The sequence below is a fragment of the Lucilia sericata genome, unplaced genomic scaffold (genome assembly GCF_015586225.1).
Source record: "Lucilia sericata isolate MDLA Ls3-8-SP2 unplaced genomic scaffold, ASM1558622v1 Contig000213F_arrow, whole genome shotgun sequence".
In the NCBI taxonomy this organism is placed as follows: Eukaryota; Metazoa; Arthropoda; class Insecta; order Diptera; family Calliphoridae; genus Lucilia; species Lucilia sericata.
In genome coordinates, this window is record NW_023994241.1 from 116740 (window position 1) to 144682 (window position 27943).

At 32.3% G+C, this 27943-nt stretch overlaps 1 protein-coding gene across 2 annotated transcripts in view; it reads left to right on the forward strand.

Moving 5' to 3' along the window:
• The window catches only part of LOC119602186 (peroxisomal acyl-coenzyme A oxidase 3), a 37793-nt gene extending 10524 nt beyond the window's left edge, over positions 1 to 27269 (forward strand). Inside the window, exons 2-6 of one of the 2 annotated variants that reach the window (XM_037953566.1) lie at positions 21689 to 21841; positions 21908 to 22831; positions 22898 to 23023; positions 25671 to 26013; positions 26073 to 27269. In XM_037953566.1, coding sequence (XP_037809494.1) covers positions 21707 to 21841; positions 21908 to 22831; positions 22898 to 23023; positions 25671 to 26013; positions 26073 to 26623 — 2079 coding nt within the window. In that variant the 5' untranslated portion in view covers positions 21689 to 21706 and the 3' untranslated portion in view covers positions 26624 to 27269. Of the gene's footprint in view, positions 1 to 21617; positions 21842 to 21907; positions 22832 to 22897; positions 23024 to 25670; positions 26014 to 26072 lie in introns of those variants that run through there. The other variant, XM_037953567.1, reaches the window with a different exon arrangement.
• Positions 27270 to 27943: the final 674 nt, after the last annotated feature.

The window sequence follows — 27943 nt, forward strand, 5'->3', positions numbered from 1 at the left end:
CTAGTTCAGTTCTAGTTCAGTTCTAGTTCAGTTCTAGTTCAGTTCTAGTTCAGTTCTAGTTCAGTTCTAGTTCAGTTCTAGTTCAGTTCTAGTTCAGTTCTAGTTCAGTTCAGTTCTAGTTCAGTTCTAGTTCAGTTTCTAGTTAGTTCTAGTTCAGTTCTAGTTCAGTTCTAGTTCAGTTCTAGTTCAGTTCTAGTTCAGTTCTAGTTCAGTTCTAGTTCAGTTCTAGTTCAGTTCTAGTTCAGTTCTAGTTCAGTTCTAGTCAGTTCTAGTTCAGTTCTAGTTCAGTTCTAGTTCAGTTCTAGTTCAGTTCTAGTTCAGTTTCTAGTTCAGTTCTAGTTCAGTTCTAGTTCAGTTCTAGTTTCAGTCTAGTCTAGTTCAGTTTCTAGTTCAGTTCTAGTTCAGTTCTAGTTCAGTTCTAGTTCAGTTCTAGTTCAGTTCTAGTTCAGTTCTAGTTCAGTTCTAGTTCAGTTCTAGTTCAGTTCTAGTTCAGTTCTAGTTCAGTTCTAGTTCATTTCTAGTTCAGTCTAGTTTCTAGTTCAGTTCTAGTTCAGTTCTAGTTCAGTTCTAGTTTCAGTTCTAGTTCAGTTCTAGTTCAGTTCTAGTTCAGTTCTAGTAGTCAGTTCTAGTTCAGTTCTAGTTCAGTTCTAGTTCAGATTCTAGTTCAGTTCTAGTTCAGTTCTAGTTCAGTTCTAGTTCAGTTCTAGTTCAGTTCAGTTCTAGTTCAGTTCTAGTTCAGTTCTAGTTCAGTTCTAGTTCAGTTCTAGTTCAGTTCTAGTTCAGTTCTAGTTCAGTTCTAGTTCAGTTCTAGTTCAGTTCTAGTTCAGTTCTAGTTCAGTTCTAGTTCAGTTCTAGTTCAGTTCTAGTTCAGTTCTAGTTCTAGTTCAGTTCTAGTTCTAGTTCAGTTCTAGTTCAGTTCTAGTTCAGTTCTAGTTCAGTTCTAGTTCAGTTCTAGTTCTAGTTCAGTTCTAGTTCAGTTCTAGTTCAGTTCTAGTTCAGTTCTAGTTCAGTTCTACATCCGTTTTAGTTCAGCTCATGTTCAGTTCTAGTTGTAATTCAGTTCTAGTTAACTTCTTGTTAAGTTCTAAAGCAGTTCTAGTTCATATTCGAATATATGTATCTAGTTCATATACGAATAATTTTCGAAAGAATTTTATCGAAAAAACGAAAGTGCTGAAATTTTTAGCATTTTAATTGATGATGTGTATCATAAAATTAATAATAATAATAAATAAATATTTTTGTTGACATTAAATATTCGGCAGAATACAATTTAATTTTCATATTTAGACATTGGATTCCAATTGAGCACAAATTGATGGTAAATTAAAGCTGAATAAATAAATGTATGTATGTATATAGTAAAGGAAAAAGGAATTTGGGAATATTAATAAAGAATTTGAAAATAGTATATAGAATTGAGGAATGATCGATTGATATTCAATTATCAGAAACCTTATTATAAAATGCAATCCAGTTCTATTGAGATATATAAATGTTACAATTTATAAAAAATAAAGTTTTATATTTTTTGTAAGACATTTTATATTTTTACAGTTTTTAATACTATAAACTTTTTAATAATATGAACTTTTATAGTATATATTTTTTTATTTTTTAACTTGTATTTCATTTCGAAATCATTAAGCAACTATAGTTTTTATGACACATCACTTAAACAAAACAACTGTGAATCCCTTAAGTATTTTGTTTGTTTAATAATTGCTAGATAAACGTAATTATAATTATAAAAAAACATATTTTTATATTTCCATATTTTATTACATTTTATAATTATCACAACGTTTCATTTCAAAATGAAACATTACTTAATTTCTTCACCAGTCACATATAACGGGCAAACACCTCATTAACCTGAAAATAATTTGTTAGTAGAATATGTATGTTTTTCACATTGATTAAATGACTAAATGAAAATGAACTAAAGTCTCGTCTATAGTATGGACTAGAGTCTCTTCTACGATTCGAATTATAGTATCGTTTATAATCTGAACTATATTCTCTTCCATAGTCAGAAGTTTGGATTATATAATCTTATCTATAGTCTGAACTTTAGTCTCGCCTAAAGTATGGTTTAAGATGTAGTACAGTTTAAGATTTAGAATAAAGTCTTATTTTAAGTCCTCATTATAGTCTCATCAATAGACTGGACTATAATCTTTTCTATAGTATGAACTATAGACTCGTTTATAGTTTGGACCACAATTTCGTCTAAAGTCTGGACTATAGTACACTCTATAGGCTGGACTATAGTCCTGACTACAGTCTGTACTATGGTTTCGTCTGTATTCTGGACTGTAGTCTAGTCTGTAGTCGGGAGTAAAGTCTCGTTTGAAGTATAGTCTCGTCTGCAGTCTAAACTAAACTTTCTTCTATAGTCTGGACTATAGTATCGTCTATAGTCTGGACTATAGTATCGTCTATAGTCTGAACTATAGTATCGTCTATAATCAGGACTATAGTATCGTCTATAGTCTGGACTATAGTATCGTCTATAGTCTGGACTATAGTATCGTCTATAGTCTGGACTATAGTATCGTCTATAGTCTGGACTATAGTATCGTCTATAGTCTGGACTATAGTATCGTCTATAGTCTGGACTATATTCTCGTCTATAGTCTGGACTATAGTCTCGTCTATAGTCTGGACTATAGTCTCGTCTATAGTCTGGACTATAGTCTCGTCTATAGTCTGGACTATAGTCTTGTCTATAGTCTGGGATATAGTCTCGTATGTAATTTAGACTATAGTCTCATCTATAGTCTGGACTATAGTCTCGTCTATAGTGTGGACTATAGTCTCGTCTATAGTCTGGACTATAGTCTCTTCTGTAGTCTGGTTTATAGTCTCTTCTGTAGTCTGGTTTATAGTCTCTAAAGTCTTGTCTATAGTTTGGTCAATAGTTTCGTTTATAGACTATATTCCGGTCTGGTCTATGGTATGGTCTATAGTCTGGACTATAGTCTGAACTATAGTCTGGACTATAGTCTTGTTTGCAGTTTCGACTATAGTCTTGTTTACAGTTTCGACTATAGTATTGTCTATAGTTTCGTCTATAGTCTGGAATATAGTATCGTCTACAGTCTGGAATATAGTCTCGTCTTAATCTGGACTATAGTCTCGTCTATAGTCTGGACTGTAGTATAGATTGACGGATGTAGTCTGGACTGTAGTCTTGTTTATAATTTCGACTATAGTATTGTATATAGTCTGGAATATAGTCTATTCTACAGTCTGGAATATAGTTTCGTTTATAGTCTGGACTATAGTCTCGTCTATAGTCTGAACTATAGTCTGGACTATAGTCTGAACTATAGTCTCATCTATAGTCTGAACTATAGTCTCATCTATAGTCTGGAATATAGTCTGTACTGTATTCTGGACTATAGTCTAGACTATAGTCTGTACTATAGTCTGAACTATAGTCTGGACTATAGTCTGGACTATTGTCTCGTCTATAGTTTCGTTTATAGTTTGAAGTATTGTCTCGTCTATAGTGTGGACTATGATATCATTTATAATCCGTTTTTGTCTATCATGTGGGCTATATAGTCTGAGCTATAATTAGTTATTGCACAAAAATTTGTTTCAGTATATAAAAAGGGGTTACTATTTGCCTTGATTAATGAACAATCAGTTGTGACAGTCACATTCCATTCTTTATTCTCTTAATTTTTGAAAAATTTTAATAATTATATTCACTAATCACATAACAATCGTAAATAGTACAACATATTCTTTCAATTGTTATGTAAGTTTGCGCGCTCATATGGAGGAAGTTAATTTATGCGTCACTATAGTCCAACCGAATGACTGAACGCGATTTGAAGAACTTGTATATAAAATTGTCGTATTCTTCTTTATTATTCGTTGCGAGTTTAAATAATGGCCTCAATATAAAATTTTCTTGGGTATAATTGTATTTTCAACCACATTTGTGGCTGGAAGTACAAAATTGGATATACACTTGGAGAAATTTTTGAAAACATTTTAACGATTTCTAGAAGTGAGAATTTTTCTGAGGTAAATGTTATTTAAACTGCATAATTTTTGCCGAAAATTTTATCTAAACCGGTTTCTGTTGAATATTAAAAAACATCATTAATTTAGTTTTTGAAGATTTTGCTTGCAATAAATTCTCCAAGTGTATGATGAATAAATATGTTTATGATTGGTTGGTAGGTGACTTCTGTCGCATTTGTATATGTATAATTTTTGTTTTTTATTAATATTCCTCATCCAACAACGGATGAAGTCATTAAAAAAGAATAAAGAAATAGAAAGATAAAAAATAATTTTTTTCTATACTTTTCTATTCTACAACTAGAATATTTAGATAGAAATCAACACAATATTTTGTTTATTTTTTTGTTATTATTGCATGATCAATTCATATTTTCTAATTTACATACAAACACATAGTTTCTACTTAAAAATAAAAATATTCACACAGATACTACTTACGCACACACACTCTCTCATAAACAGTTAATAATTTTATGCACGTCAAATTCACTCAAGTGTTTCTTTCGTTCGTCTAGTATACAATTTTTGTTTAAATTTTTCGCTTTCCATTCTCTGTCTGCTGATTGTGTTGTTGTGCCTGTTGAGTTGGTGTTTCGTTCTGTGTCTGTGGCATGGGTAAATAAATTATAGAAAGCCGGTTTTTTTTTGCTCAACCTTGACCGTCATCTGCATGCAACATCTGTTTTAGTTGTGTGCTTAGGGTTTCCATAATGATCTGTGTTAGTTTTCTGGGAATCATTTTTTGGGGAATTTTTGAAATTTTTTAAAATCCTGTTTAATGTCTCTGATTTAGAACAACGATAACTGATCTCATGAAAAAACGATCTAGAAGAATTGATATACATAAAATCCCGGAAATTCGATCACTTTTTTAAAGCATTTTCAAGGTCTCACTTGGAAATGTAATGCTGAAGGTCGAATGAGTCAGTCTATGAAAAGAGGATGGAATGTAAAAACGGTTTCCTATTACAGAGCCAGTAATGAGTTCAACTCTTTAGCTCAAATATTTACTGTATTTTTACTAAATCTGAGTTTAGACTTAGATAGGCTAAACACACTGAGACATGATCGCTTTGTTCATTGAATCAACCTACAAATGATAAGCAGAACATTTCTGGAAGTATGTGTAGAAATTTATACTACAAACATCAAGCAAAATGCTGACATGAGAAGACTGGACTCCAAAACTTTCTGTGATGAGCTTGGCCTTTCCCTTAATCTGATTATTATAACTTTTTACAGATCAATCACTTAAATTTACATGGACGCTGTTTAATTTATTTAAGCCCTCCATGTAATAATGCTAAAAACCTGCTCTTTGGCATGTATTTCCTGTCCCAATACAGATGATTATCTGTTGAGTTGTTGTGCTTTTCAGGAATGCGAAATTAACTGGTCAACCTTTCATGAAACTATTTCACAAATGGCCATTAATTTCCCCCTGGCCGATGTATCAAACATGTCCAAAGATTTGGCGTTAGAAGACAAGGCCCTAAAGTGGTCCACTATAACCACTTGCATAATATCCAAAATATTCTCTGACTGTATTTTATAGAAATTGGCCCTCGATAGGAACTCTTTTAGCCTTCTTAAATGACTGCTTTTTATTCACAAAAAGTGGAATCTACCATATCGTCTTTGTCTCAAATTGTCTCAAAGATGTATTATTGACGAATATAATCATGTTAGAAATACCGGTAGGTTCCCTTTTTTCAGATTTTTCATATTAGAGAGGAATCATTTGAGTGTGAGGTTTCTAAAAATAATGGATAATGCTTTAACTTAACGGGCGTTACCGAGGAAAAACAAAAATCGTGTCAGATTACTTGTGATTTTGGACAGAGGAGTTTTTCGTGAACACCTGCCATGACGGCCTAATTTTATGGTGGTACTTTTACAACCATTGGCTGATCCACCGCCTCTGCGTTTCTTACCCATATGACGCAATTTTTCTACATGGTCCCGCCGGTTCATGTACAAGTACTTTGCTCCAGTACTCGAGCCCCTTGATCATTGCTACCCCGTTGCGTAACTTCCGAGATGCAAAAACATCACTTCCGTTTACCACCACAAAAATGGGATGGCCTTAGTTGATTCGGCAAGAGCACTTAGACCGAAATACGAATCCATCAAATAATTCAAAGACAAGTTCTTACTCACAGAAAACCTATGGTGGTAATTCCGGTATAAACAGAGAAACCAACATGCCCTTCTCTGATATTTATATACTTGGCTTTAAGGTCACGCTGTGAACACAATTTACATTTCCATCCCTCTCTGATATTCGTAGGCTTTTAGGATGATACCTCGAAACATATACATACTTTATGATTGTCCCTACTCCTTGTTCTAGTTTTATAGCAAGACTAAGTGTAAGAGTAAGTGTAGTCTGTGTAAATAGAAAATCCAAACTTCTTGAATTATACTTAAGTACATTTTGTTGGACTTATCATATTGTATTTCCTGGAAATTACATGATAATAGTACGATTATATTTTGCATTTATTTCATCTGATTTATATCTGACATTTATTATTATTTTTTCTATATCCATGGCAATTTTTTACAATGACAATGTAATATCTTACAAAAAAATAAAAGCTAAAACGCTTACTTTAACGTCACACCTAAATTGTTTCCTAAAATAAACTATAATGCGTTCACATCAATGAAATATTTGACACAAAAGCGTGACATGTAACTAAATACATTTAAGATTCGGAATAATTAATGTTGTAGGATATTACAATATGATGTAATAAAATTAAATACAGATTTGCCGAAATATAACTTATTTTTGTTTTATGAAATATTTGTTTAAGTGTGAACATAGTAACTTTAATAAGGCTGGACTGTAGTACAAACTTGAGCAAATTATTTGGTTTTGGCCAAAAACGACTTTACAACAAATAAAGGTAGAGACATAAGGCAAGAATGAGGTGTACTGCATTTTAAATATATACCTTAATATAATAACCTTGCCATAGCTTAATGAACCAGCCATAATTTCCCTTAAATGATAAATTCGTTTAATACACTAAACAATTTTCTTTCAAAGTGAGAAATGTTAATGTTTTCCAGTTCATATTTCAAAAAAATGTTAAACAACATCTGATAAGTTTTGACAAGTAATAGTTTTAAAATAATAATAAAAATTAATAAAGTATAACTGCATATTGGAATATTAAAATAAAGGGGCGTTTTGTAGGGAAATAAACATTTAGCACAATTTGACATGCGATCGATTGTCAACCCATTAAATTGTTTTACATGTGTTTAAATTATACATAATATCTCTTATTATCTGTCATTACTATTTTCCCGATTACTAATATTTTTTGAAAATCAACTAGTTTTTAAGCTTAAGAAGTCTATTCACGCTAACATTCGCGATTCAATTTACATAACGAACCGAGTCACATCATTAGTTCATTATTCAGATTTTTTTATTATTTGTTATCACTTGTTCCACAAAAATCGCCAAAACAAGAACTAGTTTTAGGTTCTCTAAAGCTTCCCTAGTACTTGATACGAGGATGACAGATTCAAACAAAAATCATTGCTTAAAGAACTAGTTCATAAATAAAATCAAATTTAAAACACTTCCACAGAACCACTTCCGAAGGTGAACCACTTCCGAAGCAAATGTCAGTGGTCTCAACTTCAAACGTTTTAAGACTATGATGATTCACAGAACTGTCTTGAACTCTTAACACAAATTAAGAGTGTGTCGTGAAAACGTTATAATTCACAATAATAATTATTCAGAGAGCGAATTAACAAATCTCACTTTGCCATTAGAACATAGCATTAAATATTATATACGAATGACTCAAGTAGTTTTGAGTTTGTCTGCAGCCATAATTAAGATGTTTGTGTTAAATAAACATTTATTATGTTAATCTACATGCTGTAGATAATTATTTTTTTTTATTGTTATTATTATTTTTACATAGTTTTTATCACTATATAACTAAGTCAATATAAACACGTGGTTAAATATCGTTTACTTTTTGTATTAAGTTTATTTTAGATATTTTTAACATTACGTTTATATTGTCAGAGTTTTTAAAGAATTCACTGTTTGAAAATAGTGTTAATTATTACTTAACGATAGGCAATTGGAAAGGATCAGATAGTAACTCACATAAATCAAATGTTTCGTTTGAACACCTTTTCTCAGATTAGTGACTCAAAGTTTCCGAGTTTTAAAGTACTAAACTAATTTTCTGCTACAGTATTAACTAGAATATATACTACACAAGACTGCTGAATAGTCTATAGGCTAAATTAGACTATAGATAAGGTCATAAACTAGACTATATACTAGGCTATAGACTAGACTATAGACTAGACTATATACTAGACTATAGACTAGACTAGACTATATACTAGACTATATACTAGACTATAGACTAGACTATAGACTAGACTATATACTAGACTATAGACTAGACTATATACTAGACTATATACTAGACTATAGACTAGACTATAGACTAGACTATAGACTAGACTATAGACTAGACTATATACTAGACTATAGACTAGACTATAGACTAGACTATACACTAGACTAGACTAGACTATAGACTAGACTATAGACTAGACTATAGACTAGACTATAGACTAGACTATAGACTAGACTATAGACTAGACTATAGACTAGACTAGACTATAGACTAGACTATGCTACACAGACTGCTGAATAGTCTATAGGCTAAATTAGACTATAGATAAGGTCATAAACTAGACTATATACTAGGCTATAGACTAGACTATAGACTAGACTATATACTAGACTATAGACTAGACTAGACTATATACTAGACTATATACTAGACTATAGACTAGACTATAGACTAGACTATAGACTAGACTATAGACTAGACTATAGACTAGACTATAGACTAGACTATAGACTAGACTATAGACTAGACTATAGACTAGACTATAGACTAGACTATAGACTAGACTATAGACTAGACTATAGACTAGACTATAGACTAGACTATAGACTAGACTATAGACTAGACTATAGACTAGACTATAGACTAGACTATAGACTAGACTATAGACTAGACTATAGACTAGACTATAGACTAGACTATAGACTAGACTATAGACTAGACTATAGACTAGACTATAGACTAGACTATAGACTAGACTATAGACTAGACTATAGACTAGACTATAGACTAGACTATAGACTAGACTATAGACTAGACTATAGACTAGACTATAGACTAGACTATAGACTAGACTATAGACTAGACTATAGACTAGACTATAGACTAGACTAAGACTAGACTATAGACTAGAACTATAGACTAGACTATAGACTAGACTATAGACTAGACTATAGACTAGACTATAGACTAGACTATAGACTAGACGATAGCTAGACTATAGACTAGACTATAGACTAGACTATAGACTAGACTATAGACTAGACTATGACTAGACTAGACTAACTATAGACTAGACTAGAGACTAGACTATAGACTAGACTATAGACTAGACTATAGACTAGACTATAGACTAGACTATAGACTAGACTTATAGACTAAGACTAGACTATACTAGACTATAGACTAGACTATAGACTAGACTATAGACTAGACTATAGACTAGACCTATAGACTAGACTATAGACTAGACTATAGACTAGACTATAGACTAGACTATAGACTAGACTATAACTAGACTATAGACTAGACTATAGACTAGACTATAGACTAGACTATAGACTAGACTATAGACTATACTATAGACTAACTATAACTAGACTATAGACTAGACTATAGACTAGACTATAGACTAGACTATAGACTAGACTATAGACTAGACTATAGACTAGACTATAGACTAGACTAGACTATAGACTAGACTATAGACTAGACTATAGACTAGACTATAGACTAGACTATAGACTAGACTATAGACTAGACTATAGACCTAGACTATAGACTAGACGAGAGACTAGACTATAGACTAGACTATAGACTAGACTATAGACTAGACTATAGACTAGACTATAGACTAGACTATAGACTAGACTATAGACTAGACTATGACTAGACTATAGACTAGACTATAGACTAGACTATAGACTAGACTATAGACTAGACTATAGACTAGACTATAGACTAGACTATAGACTAGACTATAGACAGACTATAGACTAGACTATAGACTAGACTAGAGAACTAGACTAATAGACTAGACTAATGACTAGACTAGACTATAGACTAGACTATAGACTAACTATAGACTAGACTATAGACTAGACTATAGACTAGACTATAGACTAGACTATAGACAGACTATAGACTAGACTATAGACTAGACCTATAGACTAGACTAGATAAGACTAGACTATAGACTATACTATAGACTAGACTATAGACTAACTATAGACCTAGACTATAGACTAGACTATAGACTAGACTATAGACTAGACTATAGACTAGACTATAGACTAGACTATAGACTAGACTATAGACTAGACTACTAGACTTAGACTATAGACTAGACTATAGACTAGACTATAGACTAGACTATAGACTAGACTATAGACTAGACTATAGACTAGACTATAGACTAAGACTATAGACTAGACTATAGACTAGACTATAGACTAGACTATAGACAGACTATAGACTAGACTATAGACTAGACTATAGACTAGACTATAGACTAGACTATAGACTAGACTATAGACTAGACTATAGACTAGACTAGACTAGCTATAGACTAGACTATAGACTAGACTATAGGACTAGACTATAGACTAGACTATAGACTAGACTATAGACTAGACTATAGACTAGACTATAGACTAGACTATAGACTAGACTATAGACTAGACTATAGACTAGACTATAGACTAGACTATAGACTGACTATGACATAGACTAGACTATAGACTAGACTATAGACTAGACTATAGACTAGACTATAGACTAGACTATAGACTAGACTATAGACTACTATAGACTAGACTATAGACTAGACTATAGACCAGACTATAGACCGACTATAGACCAGACTATAGACTAGACTATAGACCAGACTATAGACCAGACTATAGACTAGACTATAGACTAGACTATAGACTAGACTATAGACTAGACTATAGACTAGACTATAGACTAGACTATAGACTAGACTATGGACTAGACTATAGACTAGACTATACTAGACTATAGACTAGACTATAGACTAGACTATAGACTAGACATAGACTAGACTATAGACTATACATAGACTAGACTATAGACTAGACTATAGACTAGACTATAGACTAGACTATAGACTAGACTATAGACTAGACTATAGACTAGACTATAGACTAGACTATAGACTAGACTATAGACTAGACTATAGACTAGACTTAGACTAGACTATAGACTAGCTATAGACTAGACTATAGACTAGACTATAGACTAGACTATAGACTAGACTATAGACTAGACTATAGACTAGACTAAAGACTAGACTATAGACTAGACTATAGACTAGACTATAGACTAGACTATAGACTAGACTATAGACTAGACTATAGACTAGACTAAAGACTAGACTATAGACTAGACTATAGACTAGACTATAGACTAGACTATAGACTAGACTATAGACTAGACTAGACTATAGACTAGACTATAGACTAGACTATAGACTAGACTATAGACTAGACTATAGACTAGACTATAGACTAGACTATAGACTAGACTATAGACTAGACTATAGACTAGACTATAGACTAGACTAGACTATAGACTAGACTATAGACTAGACTATAGACTAGACTATAGACTAGACTATAGACTAGACTATAGACTAGACATAGACTAGACTAGACTATAGACTAGACTATAGACTAGACTATAGACTAGACTATAGACTAGACTATAGACTAGACATATAGACTATACTAGAGTATAGACTAGACTATAGACTAGACTATAGACTAGACTATAGACTAGACTATAGAATAGACTAGACTATAGACTAGACTATAGGACTAGACTAGACTATAGACTAGACTATAGACTAGACTATAAACTAGACTATAGACTGGACTGTCCACCGGATTATTGAAGGATAAGTTAGAATTGGTCTAATCGCGCTTTTTTTAAAACATTTGTGGTTTATAAAAGCGTGGGTTAGTGGGATTAACCCTGTTCTTCTGAAAAGGGCCCGAGGACTGATTCCCATAGCTCTCCCCTTGTTATAACACAAACGAAAAGCCTTATTTGTGATTTTATCGATATTTATTTTAACAATTAAGGCTAGGATCATCAAGATCATTTGGGGGTTATGATTGATATATGATGACCTGATTACATTATTGTGAAGAATCCCTAAGTACTGCCCATTAAAATTTCTAAGATCTATATGCAGATAACTATTGTTATTGCATTAACATAATTATTTTTAAAACATTGTTGTACAAAAATACACTTCTTTTATATTAAAGTTTTTATCAGTTTTTTAGATCAACCACTAGGTTCCATATTTATCTTAAATGTTTATATGTATGTATGTATGTTGGCACAACTCACTGTCACCGTCATTTTATCCACAATGTACCTACATTTACTTTATTTATTTTTATTTAAAAATATATTTATTTACATAAACCCACTGAATCAGCAGTTAAATAGTTTGCACTCTAGACATTTTCATTCTGTCTCAATTTCTCTTAGTGATAACATTGTTCACTTTTGACAAGTCTGTTTTTTTTGGAATATATACATTAAGTAATATTATAAAGTTAAAAGTTAAACAAACGAGGGTTTTTTCATAAGTTTAAGGGCTTTATGAGAATGACTAATCGTGCTTTATCAAAATAATTTCATTAGGTATTTGTTGTAGTAGTTTGAATTAAATATTTGTTTAAATTATTCTTCGATTTATAATATGCCAAACTCCCCGATTCGTTACCTACATTAGCCTTTTCAACTGGGTACTTTTTACAATTATCTCTTTTAAAGAGATCGGCCGTTAACGGTTGAACATTTTCTACCAAACTTTCTTACTTGTTTGGTTTTCAAAACTAATGAGGTTTCAAATGTGGGTAAAGAACCAGCTCAATCGTTTTCAACTAGGTACTTTTTGCAATTATCTCTTTATAAAAATATTGTTTTGTTTCACTTTATTGATCTTAGGCTTAAGTACTTGAATTGAAGTACTTTTATCAGAAACCTTTTTCATAGTAAATATTACAAACTATACAGTTAAAGGTAAAAATATTGACTAATATTAAGTAAATTGTTTCAATTACGATACGTCAATTATTGCATAATATATTGCACTGTAGGGTACACTTCGAGGTAAAACGACTGGAGTCGTGAGAGTCGAAAGCCAGTCAGCCAACAAACATTAGCCCTTAAAATATTAATGGCGATGATGCGAGAGTAGTTTTCCAACTCAGACTCGAACTGCGAATGTTCTCAAATTTCTTTATTATACACTTATCTTATTTAGGGTGTCATACTTTCGTTCATTACGACTACACATTTTTTTACCTACATATTTTCTTTATTAATTAGTAATTACCAAAACGCCACATGTTTTATAAATAAATTATTTATCCCCTAATCAGACACTATAATTCACATTAAACTTAATAATTTAAACATTCTCTCTAAGCTAAAAATAAATCTCATAAATAATATTTAATAACAAAAATAAAACTTATTTAATAACCATTTAGTAATACAGCTAAAAATATGAAATTAATTCATCATCATTTTTGTTTCATTATTTTGATTTTTATATGTGGTGGCCTTTTCAATAAATTTCATACCTCAGTATATACAAAAGTTATAAATATGAGTACAATATTTAATAATTTATAAGGTAAACAGTTACAAATTGTACAATAAATAGTATAAGTACTGAGAACACAATATAAATCTAAGAAAAATTTTGAAATCAAATGACGTAGTAACAGCGTGAGAAATAATTAAAAGAACACTGAGTAGGTCGTAGTAACTGTTGTGATCTAGAAGTTCTAGATAGAGTTTATGGATACCACTAGCCGCAGGAATAGACGTGGAAACTTTGGTAGTTTTTCATATATATATATAGTCTACTCTACAGTCCAATCTATAGTTTTATCAATAATCCCAGTTTATAGTCTTGTATATAGTCTAGTCTATAGTTTAGTAAATAGTCTTATCTATAGTCTAGTTTATATTATAGTGTATAATCTGGTCTAGTCTCTATAGTCTAGTCTATAGTCTAGTCCATAGTCTAGTCTATAGTTAGTCTATAGTCTAGTCTATAGTCTAGTCTATAGTCTAGTCTATAGTCTAGTCTATAGTCTAGTCTATAGTCTAGTCTATAGTCTAGTCTATAGTCTAGTCTATAGTCTAGTCTATAGTCTAGTCTATAGTTAGTCTATAGTCTAGTCTATAGTCTAGTCTATAGTCTAGTCTATAGTCTAGTCTATAGTCTAGTCTATAGTCTAGTCTATAGTTCTAGTCTATAGTCTAGTCTATAGTCTAGTCTATAGTCTAGTCTATAGTCTAGTCTATAGTTTAGTCTATAGTCTAGTCTATAGTCTAGTCTATAGTCTAGTCTATAGTCTAGTCTATAGTCTAGTCTATAGTCTAGTCTATAGTCTAGTCTATAGTCTAGTCTATAGTATAGTCTATAGTATAGTCTATAGTCTAGTCTATAGTCTAGTCTATAGTCTAGTGTATAGTCTAGTCTATAGTCTAGTCTATAGTCTAGTCTATAGTCTAGTCTATAGTCTAGTCTATAGTCTAGTCTATAGTCTAGTGTATATTCTAGTCTATAGTCTAGTCTATAGTCTAGTCTATAGTCTAGTCTATAGTCTAGTCTATAGTCTAGTCTATAGTCTAGTCTATAGTCTAGTCTATAGTCTAGTCTATAGTCTAGTCTATAGTCTAGTCTATAGTCTAGTCTATAGTCTAGTCTATAGTCTAGTCTATAGTCTAGTCTATAGTCTAGTCTATAGTCTTGTAGTCTTGTCTATGGTCTAGGCTATAGTCTAGTGTATAGTCTAGTGTATAGTCTAGTGTATAGTCTAGTGTATAGTCTAGTCTATAGTCTAGTCTATAGTCTAGTCTATAGTCTAGTCTATAGTCTAGTCTATAGTCTAGTCTATAGTCTAGTCTAAAGTCTAGCCTATAGTCTAGTCTATAGTCTAGTCTATAGTCTAGTCTATAGTCTAGTCTATAGTCTAGTCTATAGTCTATTCTATAGTCTAGTCTATAGTCTAGTCTATAGCCTAGTCTATAGGCTTGTCTATAGTCTAGTCTATAGTCTAGTCTATAGTCTTGTCTATAGTCTAGTCTATAGTCTAGTCTATAGTCTAGTCTATAGTCTAGTCTATAGTCTAGTCTATAGTCTAGTGTATAGTCTAGTCTATAGTCTAGTCTATAGTCTAGTCTATAGTCTAGTCTATAGTCTAGTCTAGTCTAGTCCATAGTCTAGTCTATAGTCTAGTCTATAGTCTAGTCCATAGTCTAGTCTATAGTCTAGTCTATAGTCTAGTTTATAGTCTAGTCTATAGTCTAGTCTATAGTCTAGTCCATAGTCTAGTCTATAGTCTAGTCTATAGTCTAGTTTATAGTCTAGTCTATAGTCTAGTCTATAGTCTAGTCTATAGTCTAGTCTATGGTCTAGTCTATAGTCTAGTCTATAGTATAGTCTATAGTCTAGTCTATAGTTTAGTCTATAGTCTAGTCTATAGTCTGGTCTATAGTTTAGTCTATAGTCCAGTCTAAAGTCTAGTCTATAGTCTAGTCTATAGTCCAGTCTATAGTCTAGTTTATAGTCTAGTCTATAGTCTGGTCTATAGTTTAGTCTATAGTCCAGTCTAAAGTCTAGTCCATAGTCCAGTCTAAAGTCTAGTCCATAGTCTAGTCTATAGTCTAATCTATAGTCTAGTCCATAGTCTAGTCTATAGTCTAGTCTATAGTCTAGTTTATAGTCTAGTCTATAAACTAGTCTATAGTCTAGTTTATAGTCTAGTCTATAGTCTAGTCTATAGTCTAGTCCATAGTCTAGTCTATAGTCTAGTCTATAGTCTAGTTTATAGTCTAGTCTATAGTCTGGTCTATAGTCTGGTCTAAAGTCTTGTCTATGGTCAAGTCTAAAGTCTTGTCCATAATCTAGTCTACAGTCAAATTTTTAGGCTATTCTATGCTATAGCTTAGGATTGTAAATTTATTTGTGACACTTACGAGACGATCTTCATCCTTCTACATTAAGAGGCGTATATTTTTCGACTGTATGGTAAATTAATAAAAATTGTGTCACACATTAGGTTTATAATTATTTCCCGGAGTGTAAATGAAATTTATTTGATAAGATAAACTTTACTAATGTTGTTTAAATAGATCTATTGTTACGTTTAATGTAAACAATTTACACGTGTTTGTTTTCGGAATCTGAGTAATACTTAGATATGGCACTGGCGAGAAGAAGATAGGCTATGAGCACTGATTATAACGAACGACTTTTCAAAATTTAAAATCACTTATAACATTTATAATGACTGTAATTGAAATTATCATTACAAACACTTATACATATGTTTAGTATAGATCAAAGAAAATTTTATTTATTTATTTATTTTATGATTATAAAGATTCTAAACTGTTAAACTTTTTGTTTTTGTTTTATAAAAACAATTTAATAATAACTAAGTTTAAAAGTAACTTCAATTAATTAATATATGAAAAGTTAATCTAACTAAGCAAACCGGGCTTTGAAATTTTTCGCTTTAACTTAACGTAGCTTTAGAAACAATACAAATTTTTCAATTCAAAATGTTCTTTAATCAATCAGTCCGTTGATTCCGACAAAATTCCCCTTTTGTTAATAGCAACAATTAAATTAATTAATTAAATAGAATTTTATATATATTTTTTTGTTTTAATTAAATACACATTTCTGGCATTTGTTTAAAATATAATAAATGTCATTAATATATATTTACATTGACAGTAAATGATAAAATATCATTGTAACCCAGCAAAAATTATCGTTACCTAGTAATCTAGAAAGTAATATTGGAATCACGTGGAAACTAATTACTTTTGGGGTGAATAACTAATTATTTTTGTTCGACGAGGTTCAAATAATATGTACCTACCTTAAACAAATTAATAAATGGTTACTAATTTGATTACAAAAAATTTGCGAAATAACTAGTTACAAATAAACCTACAAATATGTTATGTGATAGCTAGTTATTTTGGGCCGACTTTGTATGTAGAAAACAAAAAATAAAAAAATCCTCGGCCGGGATTTGAACGCAGACATTCCGTTGTTTTCTATGTTTCTCACTCCAGCCGCTTACTCGATGCTCCATTAACATGTTGCTTTTGTAATTTTCAGAACGGCATTTTACAAAAATATATAAATGAATGTCACTTTGAAAAAAATAAACAGTATCCAGCAGGGGTCGAACCACGAACCCCCTGTTTGTTAAATAAACGACCTAGACAATTGAGCCATAACAAATCCAAATTGCTTTGTTCTTTACCAGTAATAACCTATTCAGCTAAATGAAATAATGTGGATGATAATGAACACTCATTACCAAGTAATGTATGAAATAACTACTGGCTATTACTAAAAATTTCAGATTTTTTGCTGGGAAACAATCAATGTTTTCTTTATAGACTTTTCAATTAGAGTTTTATGCATCGATAAAATAAAAACACAAATAACTGATATTAACATTTAACCTGTAATTATTTATGCGATGATTTATTAGCTGACAGGTATGTGAAGGAATTAACTAACTAAAGTTTGGATAAACTTAAAATTGTCAGAAGAAAACAGGACGACGCGACCATAGCATATGCCGACTATTCAAAAGTACCAAAGTTTTCAGAATATCGTGTCATTGAGATTGAAAAAACGTTTTTGGTCATAAGTATATGAGACGTATACTAGACTATAGACTAGACTATAGACTAGACTATAGACTAGACTATAGACTAGACTATAGACTAGACTATAGACTAGACTATAGACTAGACTATAGACTAGACTATAGACTAGACTATAGACTAGACTATAGACTAGACTATAGAATAGACTATAGACTAGACTATAGACTAGACTATAGACTAGACTATAGACTAGACTATAGACTAGACTATAGACTAGACTATAGACTAGACTATAGACTAGACTATAGACTAGACTATAGACTAGACTATAGACTAGACTATAGACTAGACTATAGACTAGACTATAGACTAGACTATAGACTAGACTATAGACTAGACTATAGACTAGACTATAGACTAGACTATAGACTAGACTATAGACTAGACTATAGACTAGACTATAGACTAGACTATAGACTAGACTATAGACTAGACTATAGACTAGACTATAGACTAGACTATAGACTAGACTATAGACTAGACTATAGACTAGACTATAGACTAGACTATAGACTAGACTATAGACTAGACTGTAGACTAGACTATAGACTAGACTATAGACTAGACTGTAGACTAGGACTATAGACTAGACTATAGACTATAGACTAGACTATAGACTAGACTATAGACTAGACTACAGACTAGACTATAGACTAGACTATAGACTAGACTATAGACTGGACTATAGACTAGACTATAGACTAGACTATAGACTAGATTATAGACAAGACTATAGACTAGACTATAGACTAGGCTATAACTATAGACTAGACTATAGACTAGACTATAGACTAGGCTATAACTATAGACTAGACTATAGACTAGGCTATAACTATAGACTAGACTATAGACTAGACTGTAGACTAGACTATAGACTAGACTATAGACTAGACTATAGACTAGACTATAGACTAGACTATAGACTAGACTATAGACTAGACTATAGACTAGACTATGGACTAGACTATAGACTAGACTATAGACTAGACTATAGACTAGACTATAGACTAGACTATAGACTAGACTATAGACTAGGCTATAACTATAGACTAGACTATAGACTAGACTGTGAACTAGACTATAGAGTAGACTGTAGACTAGACTATAGACTAGACTATAGACTAGACTATAGACTAGACTATAGACTAGACTATAGACTAGACTATAGACTAGACTATAGACTAGACTATAGACTAGACTATAGACTAGACTATAGACTAGACTATAGACTAGACTATAGACTAGACTATAGACTAGACTATAGACTAGACTATAGACTAGACTATAGACTAGACTATAGACTAGACTATAGACTAGACTATAGACTAGACTATAGACTAGACTATAGACTAGACTATAGACTAGACTATAGACTAGACTATAGACTAGACTATAGACTAGACTATAGACTAGACTATAGACTAGACTATAGACTAGACTATAGACTAGACTAGACTAGACTACAGACTAGACTATGGACTAGACTGTAGACTAGACTATAGACTAGACTACAGACTAGACTATAGATTGGACTATAGACTAGACTATAGACTAGACTATAGACTAGACTATAGACTAGACTATAGACTAGACTATAGACTAGACTATAGACTAGACTATAGACTAGACTATAGACTAGACTATAGACTAGACTATAGACTAGACTATAGACTAGACTATAGACTAGACTATAGACTGGACTATAGACTAGACTATAGACTAGACTATAGACTAGACTATAGACTAGACTATAGACTAGACTATAGACTAGACTATAGACTAGACTATAGACTAGACTATAGACTAGACTATAGACTAGACTATAGACTAGACTATAGACTAGACTATAGACTAGACTATAGACTAGACTAGACTAGACTAATAGACTAGACTATAGACTAGACTATAGACTAGACTATAGACTAGACTATAGACTAGACTATAGACTAGACTATAGACTAGACTATAGACTAGACTATAGACTAGACTATAGACTAGACTATAGACTAGACTATAGACTAGACTATAGACTAGACTATAGACTAGACTATAGACTAGACTATAGACTAGACTATAGACTAGACTATAGACTAGACTATAGACTAGACTATAGACTAGACTATAGACTAGACTATAGACTAGACTATAGACTAGACTATAGACTAGACTATAGACTAGACTATAGACTAGACTATAGACTAGACTATAGACTAGACTATAGACTAGACTATAGACTAGACTATAGACTAGACTATAGACTAGACTATAGACTTAGACTATAGACTAGACTATAGACTAGACTATAGACTAGACTATAGACTAGACTATAGACTAGACTATAGACTAGACTATAGACTAGACTATAGACTAGACTAGACTAGACTATAGACTATAGACTATAGACTATAGACTATAGACTATAGACTATAGACTATAGACTATAGACTAGACTAGACTAGACTATAGACTATAGACTAGACTAGACTATAGACTAGACTATAGACTAGACTAGACTATAGACTAGACTATAGACTAGACTGTAGACCTAGACTATAGGCTAGACTATAGACTAGACTAGACTATAGACTAGACTATAGACTAGACTTATAGACTAGACTATAGGACTAGACTATAGACTAGACTATAGACTAGACTATAGACTAGACTATAGACTAGACTATAGACTAGACTATAGACTAGACTATAGACTAGACTATAGACTAGACTATAGACTAGACTATAGACTAGACTATAGACTAACTATAGACTAGACTATAGACTAGACTATGACTAGACATAGACTAGACTATAGACTAGACTATAGACTAGACTATAGACTAGACTATAGACTAGACTATAGACTATACTAGACTAGACTATACTAGACTATAGACTACTAGACTAGACTATAGACTAGACTATAGACTAGACTATAGACTAGACTATAGACTAGACTATAGACTAGACTATAGACTATAGACTATAGACTAGACTATAGACTAGACTATAGACTAGACTATAGACTAGACTATAGACTAGACTATAGACTAGACTATAGACTAGACTATAGACTAGACTATAGACTAGACTATAGACTAGACTACTATAGACTAGACTATAGACTAGACTATAGACTAGACTATAGACTAGACTAGACTATAGACTAGACTGTAGACTAGACTATAGGCTAGACTGTAGACTAGACTATAAACTAGACTATAGACTAGACTATAGACTAGACTATAGACTAGACTATATACTTAACTATAGACTTCCCCTTAAAACATTTAAATTCTCACTTTCGTTGCCGACTACACCCGTCAGGCTATTTATTAAAAAATAATAATGTGTCCTCATATTTGTTTTTTTTTTTTCTTTCCCTCTTTAAATTTGTTTCTAGTTAACCACTAAAAAATAATTGCTATTAGTTAGTAATATCTTATTCACCACATTACTAAATTTATAAACAAAGTTGTGTATAGGTAAATCAATATGTATGACATGTATAATTAATGAGTAGTAATAAGTAATTTCTAGGGTTTCCTAAGCTCCATCAGTCAATGTAAATTCATACATAAACACATGCTTCATTAATGTTAATAACCGGTCAATAACCGGTAACCATTACGATGTCAATCGATAATAATGATAATAAAACGTACTTAGTAATACTTATTTATTTTGTTACATTTTAGCTTGTAGTAAACAAAGAGATGGCACAAAGTGCGGATACATCATTTATACCAGACCTACCGAAAGGACCATTGTGCACTTATCGCAAGCGGGTTAAGTTTGATTGGAAACGTTTAAGGCTGATATTTGAAAAGGAACAAGCTTTGCGTATTAAGGTAAGATTTTGAAAATGTTTTATTTAATCAAAAGCTATCATTAATTATTTATTTCACTACTTACAGTACAAGGTTTGGAAGATATTAGAAAATGATCCTCTCTTCTCCCAACCCATTGCACTCCTACCCACCGATGAGCAGAAACGTATTTGTGCCATGCAAATGAATCGTATGGCTCATTTGGATTTAGTTCCTAAAGAAATCGAACAACGTTCGTTTAGTGAAAAGACCAAATATTTAATGAGCATTAATGAGGCTTTACACACCTACAATCCCAGTTTGTCGGTGAAAATCGCTTTGGGCGTGGGTCTCTTCAATAATGCCATACGTGCCATGGGCACTGATAGACATATGAAATATTATGAGGCAGCTTGGAATCGTGAAGTTGTCACCTGTTTGGCCATAACGGAGGTTTCACATGGTAGTAATACGAAAAGTATTCGTACCACCGCCACATATGATCCTGAGACTCAGGAGTTTATTATCAATACACCAGATTTTGAGGCTGCCAAATGTTGGGTGGGTAACTTGGGTAAAACATCCACAGTTGCCATGACATTTGCTAATCTATATACACCGGATGGTGTTAATCAGGGTCTACATGGTTTCCTTATACCCGTTAGAGATCCCAAAACATTACAGCCCTATCCGGGTGTCTTGGTGGGTGACATTGGTGAGAAGATCGGTTTGAATGGCATTGACAATGGTTTCGTTATATTTACCAACTATCGTATACCTCGTGAGAATCTACTCAATCGTACGGGTGATGTTACGCCTGAGGGTGCATATGAAAGTGTTTTCACCGAACCGGGCAAAGTATTGGGTGCCGCTTTAGAATCCTTTTCGGCTGGTCGTATTGGTATTATGCAAGAATCTGTGAATACTTTGTCAAATGCTGCTGTTATAGCGATACGTTATGCTGCCTTAAGAAAGCAGTTTGGTCCAGAGAAAACCGGTCCCGAAATGGCTATAATCGAGTATCAGTTACATGTAACTATAATTATATGGTATTTTTAGTAGAATTGTTAGTAATTAAATGCCTTGTTTATATTTTAGCAATGGAGAATATTCCCTTATTTGGCGGCCGCATGCGTATTGAAAATCGCCGTAATTGAATTGACAGATCAGTATTTAAAAATTATCGAAAAATCTCAGGCTGATTCAAATGGTTTCGAATTATTGGTAAGAATATTATTGCTATCTTAACGTTAAAGTCCACAGATTTAAGACCAATACTCATTTTTATACTCACAAACCAAAATGATTAGATATTGATTATGTCATTTTATACATACATATTCTTGGACCACAATAGATTATAAGGCCCACTCTAGGGATATTGGATATGTATGAGCTCCGTCGTTATACCATTTAAACAGATATAAATTAATTAGACTCCCTATCAAACTTTGGGATTAGGTGACTTTCGGAAGTGGACCATATATGAGAACTATGATCAATTATGGATTAATCCGAAAATTTTTACAGAATGATTTGTATATATACACAAAATAAACTGATGTCGAATTTTTATCCCGATATTTTTTTTTGTCAATGAAATTTGTACATTTAATTAATTCCCGAAAGCAGACTTTCTGACCAATTATGAACCGATTCGGAAAATAAAATTCTCAGAGTGATTGATATACATACATATTGTATGTGAATTTTATACAGGTATCTTCATTATATCCACCATCAAAAGAGATGGGGGTATAGATTTCGAAATCTTGGTTGTAGACCCACAAAAGTATCTACATATATTCTGGATCCTTATTAAATTGTATGACGATCTAGACATGATCGTCTGTCTGTTGTAGACACTCAGAAATTTTTCCATTAAAAGGTATTGAAAATGGGCAATATCGGTATTCGTTTTTGAATAGCCCCCATATAAGTGGCCCCCGAAAACGGCTTTAACAGTCACAACTGTTTTAAAAATAATTGACCCTATAACCCATATGAGGTCATTTCAGAAAATGACTTTAACGCTCATTAATGTCTTAAAAATACGAGTATAGTAATGAAATTCGAAAAAAGTAGAAAAATCCCCCTATCAAATTTTATGAGGATCGGTCCATAATTAACCTTACCCCACATATAAGGTCCGCTTTAGAAAATTCCTTACGAGTATACCTATGAAATTCCAAATGAGTATGTCTCTTACGATCCTAAATGTCAAATGTGAGGATCGGTCCATAATTGACTCTATCCCCTATATAGGTTAGGTTGATAGGAGGATGTATAGTCCATCAAATTCGAAGAAATACACTTAGGCCACTATCCTAAGAATTTTCAATCAGTGTTAGTCAGGAATGTTATTACCGGAATAACATCACTTCCAAGATACTTGGATCTAACTTTGGCGAATGCAAAGATCGTCAAAGTTAGATCCAGAGTTTCACTGTCCTCTCCACATGCACGGCCAATTTTGTATAGATGTGCTCGTAATCCTGTGTGTCCACTCAGAATAAGTACCATCATACTAACTTCAGACTTGCACATTTTGAGGAGATTTCTCGTTTTGTTCTCATCAGGGTCACCCCATAGGATCTTTGTGGTTCTACCCACAGTTTCATTATTCTAAGAGGCCTTATGGGATTCTCTCACCCATATTTTTAATTCAGCTTTTGTTGCGTCGAATGGTTTTGCACATTCGCCCTTTCGTTGCCGACTACTCCCGAGTGGCCTGGTACACATATGATCTAAACCTTACGTCTGGGAGAGTATTCAGTTAAAGCTTTCTTACAATCAAATACGGTCATAGATTTAATTCTATCACCTGATATCGCCCTAATTGCCTTCTGGCTGTCGGTAAATATATTAAGGGCTGTGGGCGTCTATGTCCTCTTTATTTCGACATTGAAAAGTGTCCTGACATAAACGGTTCTTTAGTAAGGAACCGAACATTGTCCAATTAGTTTTAGACTTGTTCAGAAACTTTATCGGCTTTGGTGGCGGCGTAATATTTTGAATCTTAGGTACCGATCCATTGAATCTTATACTTTAATCCTGAATTTCGTTTATAAGCTCTTCTGATACTTCTTCTCTGATTCTATTGACGAAGGTAACATTATTACCTAAGTTCAATGTGATCAAGTCTTTAGTATTAAGGAAATCCATGAGGGCTTGTCCTCTACGATTGGTTTTGTACTACACCATGCTACATGGTGGGAGTTGGCATCACAACCTATTACAATTTTCTTATTTTTTTCCTATATAAGGGTCCGATATATCCACCAAATTTTACGGCAATGGGTCCATAATTGACACTACCGCTTATATGTGTTCATGGTTTAAAAATTTGAAAAAATATAATTTGTTTTTAAAAAATAAAATTTTTTTTAGTCTAAAAAGCTCAGTCCGTAATTGACTTAAACCCTATCCTAAATATCACTATGATGGTAGCATTCCTTTTATACCGTTTGATGGTGGGTATATAAGATTGGTGGACCTTATGGACCGATCCGAAAATAATTTCGCAGTGTGGTTTATACATATGTATAAACTATAAATAAATTCAGGAATTTCATTCCCATATCTTTATTTAGGAATAAAATGGGTCCTTTTACGTGATTATCGGATGTATGCCTTATGTATATTGACCAATTATGAACCGATCCTGAAAGACATTTTACAGAAATCTACATAGAACATATTTATGTTGAATTTTATTCCGATATCTTAAATTCTTGATTAGTTATAAGCATTTAAAAGATTTTAAGAAGTGAACCTTTATGGACCGATGACCAATTATGGTCATTATACTTTTAAATTTCCCGAATCGTGTTATGAATATTCAAAAAATTGATTTTCTCAATTCATCTAGACACAAATTGTATCTGAAATACATGCGATTATATCATCATCAAAGCCAATGATAACATGGACGGCTCGCGATGCCATCCAAGAGGCGAGAGAAGCATGTGGTGGTCATGGTTATCTCAAGGCATCCAAATTGGGTGATCTACGCAGTGATCATGATGCAAGTTGTACCTACGAAGGTGATAATAATGTATTGGGACAGCAGGCCTCTAACTGGTTACTAAGACAATGGAGTGGTACTATTGAAACTCCTGCGGGTACGGCAAACTTTTTAAACAAACGCGAATCTATATTGAAACAAACCTCTGAAGATGTTTTAAAACAACACGATATTGAAAGCATGGAATGTAAGTTATTTTTAAGATAATGATTGTATTAAAAACTAAGGCGTTTTTTTTTGTTCCAGTTATATTAAGTTGTTACGAGTGGATGTTGTGTCATTTGCTGCAGACAACCTCTTCACGAATTTCCGCCGATATTGACAATGGTCGTCATCGTTTTGAGGCCCGCAATAACTCACAAGTATATGCCGCCCGTGAAATGTCCATTGCTTATGCTGAGTATTACTGTTTGAGTCGTTTTGTTGAACGCTTCCGACGTCCTGATATCTCGGGAGAATATAGTAAAATCTTAAAATTGGTTTTCGATGTCTACGGCATGTGGTGTTTGGACAAACACATGACTACCTTCTATGTGGGCGGTTTTGCTCATGGTTCTAGATTTGCGGATTTAATAAGAAATCGCCTGCTACAGAAATGTGGTGAATTAAAGGATTCTGCTGTCTCAGTGGCAGATGCTTTGGCTCCACCAGATTTTGCCTTGAATTCCGTTATTGCCAAGTCCGATGGTTTGCTATATGAGAATTTGCAAAGTGAATTTATGACCAATTCGGGTGCATTTGAAAGACCTCCATGGTGGCGTGATGTCATCATACCACAAGTCAAATCGAAACTATGAAGAGATTTTGATAAGCTTTACTTACGATTTATGTCATTTATTGTTTTAATTATTCCTTTTCTTTTCCTAATATTTTGTAAATTAAGTTTCAAAACCACAAAAGAAATCCAGCAATCTCTTAAACCAAAATTTACTTATTTACTTTATATACATTTACTATATAGATTTATTTATATATATTTAATTGATTTGTCGATTATTAATGTTTTATATTCTCTTGTCTTTTGTTTTATTTAAGTGTTTTCATAGTACATATTCTGATTTTGTTCCCCTTTATCTCTTTATATATAAATTCCTTTATATACTAACTATATATACATATATACTATAATATATATACATCTATATATTTAACTTAAAACCATCAAAAACAAGTGTCTATATCTTACAAAGTATAAATTCGTTTTTGTGTTAATTTACATAAAACAGAAATAATTATATTTGTTAAAAGAAATTGTTATTATTGCCGTTTTTGTGCATTTAAAGAATATAATACTACTATCTATATAATATAAACAAATTGTATTTTTTCTATTTGATTTTTGTTAAATTAAGTGATTCTGATTGTATTGTATGAATGTCTGAAAATATTTACAATTAATTAAACAAACTAAACTTAATATGCTCTCGACAGATTTATTTATAATTCGGCTCGTTTTATTTAAATTGAGGAAAATATTTGGTATTTTGGAATATCGGCCAGTAAGAATATCAAATTTGCCGATTCTTGCGTATCCTGCGGTTGGCAATCGTTATGGTTATTAACATCTATACCGATTTCGTTAACGATTGATACCAAATCTATATATTTTATCAGTAGATTCTAATGTCTTTCCTTATACATTTCCTTATATTAAGGACCGAGCTCTTCCGATTAAAAAAAAAAGTATATTGGTATGAATGTATTTGGGGTAGGGTCGATTATGGACGGATTTTCAAAGGTTTTGGTAAAGAAATCGGTTCATATAACACTTATATGTTTCAAATTTCTTCGCTGTTCTCGTATTTGTGATTCAGTCAGGATCCTTAAAGTAATTTTCTAAATGGAACCTTTTATGCGGGGGTAGAAGTCGATTATGGACCGACCGATTCTTATAATATTTCTGTACATAAATTTTGATTCGTAAAGAACTAGTTTATGTCGAATTTCATGACTCTACTCGTATTATTAAATCATTAATGAACTGATCAGGGTCAGTTACCGGTTAATCCTCATGGAATTTGCTATGAAGATTTCAGTTCCTATAATATAAAACTTGTTTATGACAAATTTTATCGCTGTACTCGCATTTCTTAGTCAGTTATATACGTATGTAAAGG